Consider the following 9508-nt stretch of genomic DNA (forward strand, 5'->3'; position numbering starts at 1 on the left):
CCTTTGACACGCCACTTGTGATTTGGAATTATCAGAACTCTGCAGAATCTTAACGTCGGACTTGGCGACACTCTGGCTATCCTTGCGGGGGTCGCGGACTGTTCCGCTCGATTTAAACATGTCCTTAGAATCTGATTTACTACTGCCGTTATTAATGTCGTTCTCTATAGAAGGCCGCCTCAAAGAAGGAATCATGAGAGGCTCGAACTGATTTTCCTCAACTTTCGAAGCAGTGGGCTCAAGCGCTGGAACGCTGCAGCAAAACAAAATTGATGTATAACGTTACGACTCTTTGTATCACCTTAATCACCCTGTTTGAAACGATGTCCAATAGCGTCAGTATACCTATATTTCCAACACGATGACTAATAATTCGTTACATTCGAACTGTAATACGTGAGGGACAATATGAATTTTACAACGATAGATTAACAACGACGGGCTATAAGGTTTAAGATGAATGAAATTAAAGTGACGTTGTATCGTCCAGACCAACTTATCTTCTCCATTTTTCCAAGGTAGCGCTTGATTCCGTATTAAGACGCAAGATTCATACTAAGAAAGATCGCAAAACAGAGAACTACTCAGGCTGTCTGCATGACTATAAAAATGTCATGTTAAGAAATGTAATTATAATCGACGATGAGGTAATACAGAAAAGCGACTACGATTCGCAACCTAAGTCCATCGCTTTTTTTGCTTCTCATGAGTGACATCATTTTACGAATCAAGCAAGGGCATTTTGTACGCCCACGATTTCGTCGCTACAGTAGTAGATTCACATAGAGTAAACGCTAGCTACTCTCCACAATTTCACTAAAAAGCTTGGCCCCCAAATAAATAAGACGAAGCCATGCAGTTTAGAAGGGGAAGCACTGATACGTTTCACCTCGTCGGTAAAAACCTGAAATACTCTGTTCATTCGCGGTGCTCGGTTTAGGTTCAACAACATCTAAAGGCTTTTTTTGTTCGGCGGACATTGAAAGGAGAGACGAGAAGACAATGGGCGCGGCTGTCGGTATTGACAAATCGCAAAAGCTATCGGTGGACACCGCCGTCAAATGACTCGATCTGAACCAACTATGACGTACAATATGCACATCAATTGGAAGGAGCTTAGCATATCATATCCAACGATAAACGAGCCCTTCTAAAATTGGCATCTGGTTTTAACATTTAAACCCAAAACCGCCTCTGACCGGTGCCTCGTTTTTCATTGGACATATTTCCAAAACATTCTTCCTATATGGAACAGCAACGTATCGTATCTGCAGAAACAGATACAGAATAAGTTTTAGAGGAGTAAATTCCTTGGTCTTTATGCCACCAGCAATGCTTGAGAACTTAAGGTTGGAACCGCACCGATCGATCTAGTTCCCCAGATTTGCGGTTCGCAAGAAGTCTAGTCTAGTCTGCAAGAAGCAAGATGTGAGAGCTGCATTGGTAAACATTGTAATAAATATTGTATGTAATATTGGTTCTACAGATATGATTTCATGCAATGCGGTTGAATCAGATCGCTAGTTGTACAAAATGAAGTCGAAGTTCTAGCAATGTTGGTAGAATATTTTTATTTTCCTCAATGCATTATGTACATTTACTCAAGCCGTGCAAAATAGCTAACTGATACGGTGCACAATGTGAATAGTGACTACACCAAATTTATTAGCTTAGAACGGTAAAGGATGTAAATAATATAATTTTTTTACCTTTGTGACTTAACTTCTTCTTGAGACTGGTTTTTAACTTGAGAGTTTGCGTCTGCGACACTTGTCTCAAGAGACGGTTTGACCGGCACCTTAAAAACAGCACCAGTCAACTCTGCGTGTTGTTGTGCCTTGTCTGTTGGAGGCATATCGAGGCCGCCTGGCAAGACTTCATCAGTAGTAGGCCTTGGGGTGCTAAAAATGGAAATCGGAGTTAATATGTTAGTGGTCTTTATTGGCTTTCATGAACACAATACAGTAATTGCTATAATTATATTATTTCTGTTCATTTTTTTAGTAAGCGCATGAGTTTGACACGCAGTTTGCGTGCCAAATCTCAACCGTCTTTACCCTCTCATGCACGGCAAACCGTAGTTGTTCTATAAAACAGATTTTAACCAGACTGCTTTGAGAAATGATACCATCCCTTCCTGTTGAGCTTACACGTTTGTCAACGATGAAGAAACACCATCCGCATTCGAATGCAATTCTTCACTGTCTTCCTTTTTCTGTACCTCTATAGATCCTTTCTGTAAAGTTTTAGAATCTGCAACGATGTCTTCGTTATTAGAAGACTCTTGTTCGACGGACATTTTAGCCACTCTGGGTCTACTGCGACTCCTTGTGGTTGGTGCCGTAGACTTCAGATGAATTTGGCTGTCGGCTTCGAGTGGTATCTTTGGTTTGGACCGGGCGCGGAAGCGACTTCGGGTTCTTCGTCGAACAACTTCATTATCTGTGTTTTCATTCGAATGTGGAGAAACAAAAGTGCCACCTTCATTGCTTTTAGGTTGCACTGCTGCAATCATGGCAGATTTTCTCTTACTGAAATCACAAAAACGACCATAAATATTATCTACATTTGTAATATGATTATAAGTTCGATGAGTGCGATATTAAACAACGATAGATCCCTTAATTATAATAACTAAATTAGTAATTCCCTAAAACAACAAATACTACATTATATACATCGCGTTACAAATATATTTAAATAAAAAAAAAGTTGTGTTAATATTGAATACGTTTAACCAAGTTATCCTAGCAGATTGTTATTGATTTTTCTACGAAATATAATTCTACATCGGTGCATTTTTGTTAAATTTTTGTAAAATATTACGTTATGTATTGGTATATATAGTGGTTGCAAGCAGCAGGTATGCGTTTGGAATCAGTGCACCGTACGATAAGAACGGTCGGAAAGCTTTCAAGCTTAATTTTTAGTGCGTTCTATTTAGCCGTTCGGTCCGAAAATTGGCATACCGCTTTTTTAATCGTTTTGCTATTGTTATACTGCTATTATTTCGACTGAGTTGACCTGCGCGATGCGAGTTGCATACGCGACAGGGCTTTTTTCACAATTTATCCGTAAAAGTGCGGTTGGGACAGTAAAGAGTGAGCAAGTGAGTCGTGTTACCACTATCGGTGGCTAAGAAAGCAGTGATTAAAGTACAAACAACTTCCAACATTGAGACTTCGAAAAACTTGGCCCAATCCATAGATGAGATATTATTTCACGCTCGACGCGTAGCCCAGCACTTGTTCCATTGGAGTGAACCTATTCAGGGCAACGCAAAGAGAGGTTTGGAGCAAGCGACTTAAAATGCAAATGCAGATATCCAAAAATGGGCAAATGAAATCCTTATTAGCTGAGAGACCCGCCGATTGTTAAAACGTTAGAAGAAGGTATTTTATAAGAAGCAAAATATATTAAATTTTTTCCAAAAATGAGACCGCAAGGAAAAATAAAATCCCTTTTACACCATCAAGTGTTCAAATAATGAGTTTAAAAAAATGAGTCGCAGTAAGAACATGTTTACAAAGGATATAGGTAACATTTTCGTAGGCCAAGCTATTACCGCATCATTCGATTAAAAAAAAAATGATGTATCCCATCAACGTGTCATCGAGCCGTGGAATCACAGAATAAACACGATAAACAAATAAACATTTCCAAAAGTCAGACTGATTATTATGTTTTGGACTCACGTTTTCTCCTTAGATGGTTCCTCCGTTTGCTGAGGGATTACTGCCTCATTGTCGACCGGTTCTATAGCTGTGGAACACAAATTTTTCATAAGAGAAGATTTTGACGGCTTGTTTGTTTTTGGTTCGACGTCTGGTTCGTTTTCCTTTCGTAAAGTTCGAACTGAAGATGTCTGACTACAATTTTGCATACGCTGCACAACTTTCACTTTGTCCGGTATCCGTGGCACATCAAGTGATTCAGTGGTTTTACTTTGGTTAGAATTTTGATTCGTTCCGTCTGAGGTCTTCATTAAAAGATTGCTGCGTCCCCGGCTTCGACTTCGCCCCCTCTTTTGCTGAGATAGTTTTGCGTTTGATTTCTGCAATGCAAGCTGGTTATCCTGCTCATCTGAGTCGTCTGCATCTGGCTGAGATTTATTTATGCGTCTGATCCCAGTAGATTTTCGCGCATTTAGTTTGGATTTTCGCGCCTCCGGCGATATTGATCTGTTCTTATCCTCGGAGGAAACTGGAGTCTCCGATTTATCCCTTCTCGTTGGGTGCTCAGGCTTGATTAAAGCATCACCCGCTTCTTCTTGTGCCGCTAGCAGCGCTTGTAACTCACGCGAGATTCTCTTATCAGTTTCGCGTTTCGCCAGTCGCGGAGTTGTTTCTGATAGAGAAACGCTGGGACTTATCCGCTCAATAACAACCTGAGGGGCTAAGTCTTTCGTCTCCAACTGAGACTCGATTATATTGCCCTTTGAAGCAGCAGGAACTGAATCAACTACAATTGTTGTCTTTTGTAGAGAAGGGGCAGGTGTTTTTTGTTCAGTAAAAATAGGTGTCTTTGGTGGAAGTGGACCAAGACCATCCTCAGCGATCCTTCTTGATCCCCTTGTCCTGCCGGTGACTCCTGACTCAAGGAGTTTTAGTACACCTTCGTCCGTGTAAAGAACCTCAAGCTCCTTCAGTCTAGGAGCATGTCCTTGTGGAGAAGATTTAGATATTTTACGAACTGTACTGGTACTTACTGGCGTTTTTACCACGCGCTTTTCTTTCTTCAAAATTTTTCCCTTACGAAAAATATTAGCAGTACCTTGTGGTTCTGCTGCAGTTTGTGTCACTTTTCCAGAGGCGTTTATATCATCAATATTATCAGGTGCAACACTACAAACTTCAGTAAGGACCATTGTAGGTTCTTGAAAGATGGATGCCGGCGGTTTATGTAAAGGAGCGTCTATAAACGCCGCGATCTGTTCCTCAGTCGTTTCCATATCCCGTTCCAATCCTACATTTAAAGCCAGGCAAACGTTCTCAACCATACTTACAACACACTCAAAGAGTTGTCGGTCATAGGTGGCAGGCACGGAGACCGGTCCTTTAGTGCACTCCTCTAGATGTCTGTCTAAATCCATCAGAGGGACAAAAACCTCGCATCCTTCTGAAAGATTAGGACACTCGACCATTAGCTCGTTCAGCTGGCGGTCTTCGAGACGATATCGAAAGGGGTTACCGCAATCCCAGGTTCCCCCTCGTCCACATGGGCACGGCCGCTCCATGAGAAACGTATAACGACCCACACATCGATCACAGAGGATGTTTCCACACCGCATCAGGTTCGCTCGCTGAGGTAAACATTCACAAATTGCACAAAACACTCTTGGATTAACGCCAGCAACAAGAACCACCTGTATCTCTCGACCATCCTCAAACCAAACCCGTGCCGGTCCACCACCTTTGTATTCCCCGTCAGCGTCGTCGTAATCTGGTAAATAGCCGTTCATTCTCCGTTCTGTCTGTATCACGCCCATATGCTGTAAATGACAACCAAAGGCTTTTAGAAGCATGTTAGATTCCGACAATATTGATCGACGGCGTTATAGTATATCACGATCAACGGGCTAACACATTTCCACAATAGAACCTCGACTTTTAAGTCCTATCGTGTTTTTTCCCCTTTTTGATTGAGGGTGCACTTGGTTCGCAACATGTGGCTGCAATTTTTTCTACATCGTGAGGATCTTTTGCGTTAATCAGTTTTACGAATAAATAATTTTGCCGTGAGATAGAATGGAAGCGACGAAGTGCAATAGTGTGTTCAAAGAAAGCTTTGATTTTCGTTAACTTATAGTTTCCTTTATGATATTACAGTGGTTTAATTTTCTGCCTAAGCGAATCGTCGCTTCTTTATTTGTCTTAAATATTAAATTTAATTATCTGTTAAATAAATATATAAAGAAAACTAGTGGTACCTTGATACCTTGATAAGATCATTATCAGATCCCTATATTCAATCAGTGAGATGAGAAGTTAAAAGTTCCATGAACACCTTTGGATTGTATCGAGGTTATTTCGATATTATTTTTACTAATGGCTATATATTTATGTCTAGTCCGGGAATTCTCTCTCTCTCTCTCTCTCTCTCTCTATATATATATATATATATACTCAAAATAGAATTATCGTAAGTTCTATTTTGAGCAGCACAAAAATTAGAATACGCTAAGGTCATTAGAAGATATTTAGTTTTTTGTTAGAGCCATTTTTGATAGCATCGAAGTACTTTGACCTATGTTCCTGAACGAAAAACCTCACGAACTTTACTTTTAAATCACAATAGAAAACAACAGAAAATCCGTCTCGCTGTTTTCGTGAAATGTTTAATGCAATATTAAACAACTCACAGATCTTTCATTACTATTATCACGGACCGTCATAGCCTTTGTCAAAAATGTCTATTAATTGTCCGGTAGCTACTGGTCCTTTCGTGGCATTTAACAGTTCCCTAATGGGGACAGAGCCTTATCACTGCGTAAATCCATTATGTGATGATCAAATGCAATTTTATTCAAATTGTATATTCACTTCGATAAGGATTCGGTACTTCAAAAAAAAGCAAGACGATAAGGAAAACTAGCACAAAGCATTCATAATTGTTCCGTCGTAGCCGTTACAAGAAAACTCCAACTAGTTTCTTAATACAGAATAATGTATACTACGTTCTCACGGACATATTAGACTTGCCGACGTTTATAGCGGCCCACTTCGTCGCCGCCCCACTGGGCAGATCTTGCTGACACAAGTGATATCCCACTTATGCTCTGGCGCCTCTTTCAATCATGACAAACTACAAATAGAATAACTACGATGAATTTAGCTGCAGCTTACGACGATTGTAGATATTCCTTAATCACTTAACTTGGATAAATAATTAACAATATTATTAATTTCAGCCAAAACATTATTTGTTTGCAAAATATGAGAACACGAATGGCAAGCACATCGATGCATTCGCCTTTCGCGCTCGTGAAAAACAAAAACAATCATCAATGACCCCAGCACCTGGAGATCTTTAAGACTCGGCGGTAAAAGAGAAGTTAATACAAGTGCGCATGCTTGCGGTTTTACATGAAGTTTTCTAAAAAAGTAATTTTTCTTTTCCGACATATGTAATTGTTACTTTTCAGAAGTAATGTAGATATTATAAGGAAGTATTTTAATGGGCTTTTCCATTATACATCTAATTGTGCTCAAAACTGACTAAAGAAATTGAAATTCGCTTATAGAAGAAAATTGGAAAGATGTGAGGTATACGAGCTCTCAGCTAGACCTTAAATTGTTTCCATGCCTCGAGTTCTTATCATTAATACGTGTAAGGGATGTTACCATAATGGAAAAGATAGTTTCCACGTTTAAAAAAGTATTAACTAGCTGTTCTATCTTTAAGCTTTAACTTTGGCGTAGTCAAACTTATATTGAAGCACTTTGCCTGAACTAAATTCCCTTAGAATCAGCAACTGTACTTGGCATCACCTATACTAAAACTTGTTAAAACTTCATATTTGGAAAAGGTGTGAAGGTAAAACTTTCATATATCCAAAATTCCTCATCAAAAAAACGAGGAATGAAGTGCTAAATATGATAGTAGATTTTTGGTAAAACTTAGTGCTAACTTTAAAGTTATATATATAACTTATATATATTTAGCCTTTCCATTCTCTTCTATCGCAATTGTTTCCCGTTTAACTTTTTCTTTTCTACACAAGGATAATTTGAATATGCAAACCTCTATCAATGTACCACAGTGATGCAGTATTCGTTATATAGTGTATATCTTCGTCGTGAATTTGTCGTGAATTATATGCCATTGACCGGGCAATTCTGTGACTCCTATCTTTCTCTTCTAGAAATTCAGCCGTTCAAGCTATCGCCGACAGCTATGTATAATAGTTTCACAAACGGTTCAGCTTGCTTAAGAATACTTCGATTAATTTTGTAACTTTAGGTAGTTAGGAACAATATTAAAACGAATACAAATGTATCTAAGCCAGGTATGAGTCATGGTAAAGATTTCCATTGCTTTAAGAGCAACGCATTGGGGTTTTTCACAGTAAAAAATCTGTTTTGAGACTCTGCCTGCCTATATAAAGGCCAACATTCTACTCAATGGATAAACTTTTGAAATAAAGAAAACACATTAATATATATATATATATGTATACTGCAGATTTACTAAAACAATAGCCTACTTAAATTTGACCTGCCAATGAATACCCACTTCCATGAAAAATATAATTTAAGAGCTTATTTTTTTCTGATCCGTGTGTGAACATAAAAACATATTTTTTAAGGGGCAGCATAAATTTCTTTTTGGACCCCGATTTGCTTCGCAGAACGACTACGGAATTGTTCTTCGATGTTGTAAGCTTATTCTCGTGTTAACTTAGTTGGTAACATGTTCGCCTCCTAATTTTAGGGACACGTTGTGGTCTAGGTTCGGACCAGGACATAGAGAGACTTCGTTTACTGTTGGGAGCCAACCGTCTAATAAAATGCGAAACATAGAGGTCTTGTGAGCCTAAACGCTGCAAGAGAATTCCTCTTCCAGGTAGCTTCTGCTCGTGGGACCATGTCCCTTTGTAGGCTTACGAATAAACTCCAAGGTAGTTTCACCCATTATCCCTGGAGTTCCATTCTCACAAAAATAATAGGTTTCATACATAAATCAATGTTCAAAATTTTTGAACATTTTGCGCTCGCGATGCTCTGATAAAATCGGGTCTGCCCGACAGACATAGCTATACCTCACACGTACGAGGTTGCTCACGTATTGAACATGGCATTCCATGCAGAGAGCGCGCGCTAATACGGTAGTGATTGCAGTAACAATGCTTCAGCATAAGCTCGTTGATGCGTATCTACAACTTAGCAGAGTTAGAAGAAGCATCGGATTCAAAGAATGTACGTTGACATGCGATACGCTGAGTGTATCAAAGGATACATTTGCTCACATTGCCTTGAGCAGATGGTTGCGGTAAACTTAGCTGAAGGCCTTAAAGAAATCTAACTTCGTGACCCATTTTACAGTTGTCAAAGTGTGTCTATGTCGATCATATGTATGAACATAAACGGGTCCTATAAGCCGTAGTCCGGCATCTTTTTAAAGTCGCATCCCAGCTAAGTGGGTTTACCGAATCAGTTACTGTTTCCGACGCCATTCCAGTATAGATGCACCTCAACGCTGGGGTCGCGTGGTCTGAGCGGGTAATCGATATTCTTTGAGTGCGCAACCGTTAACATCTAGCCATAGGTGGTTCCTATTTGAGCGTTGGAAAGTAGTTACCACTGGTACCACGCCGTATCACAAGTTTGTTGGAGAAAACTTAGGTAAATGTAACTAGGCCTTTTAATGGAAGCAAATCTATAACGCGGTATTTTCGAACACTCGTTCAGACAGTTGGATTAGCCAAGAACGCTAAGAAAAACATTTTGATGTCATATGTTAGTTTGGAGCATCTTAACTCACTGTTAAATGACTACACACGCGGCAC

The 9508-nt window shown here is 39.5% G+C and overlaps 1 protein-coding gene across 1 annotated transcript; it reads right to left on the minus strand.

Annotated features, from left to right (window-relative positions):
- Position 1: 1 nt before the first annotated feature.
- On the minus strand, positions 2–6993 carry LOC111260272 (uncharacterized; the record flags this gene model as incomplete). The annotated part of the gene is given in 5 exon segments (XM_022832880.2): positions 2–253; positions 1710–1901; positions 2151–2531; positions 3696–5491; positions 6689–6993. Coding segments are annotated over 4 exon segments (2618 nt in total), but the record flags the coding sequence as incomplete, so codon positions are not given.
- Positions 6994–9508: the final 2515 nt, after the last annotated feature.

This window comes from Varroa jacobsoni, unplaced genomic scaffold, assembly GCF_002532875.2.
Source record: "Varroa jacobsoni isolate VJ856 unplaced genomic scaffold, vjacob_1.0 scaffold_420, whole genome shotgun sequence".
In the NCBI taxonomy this organism is placed as follows: domain Eukaryota; kingdom Metazoa; phylum Arthropoda; class Arachnida; order Mesostigmata; family Varroidae; genus Varroa; species Varroa jacobsoni.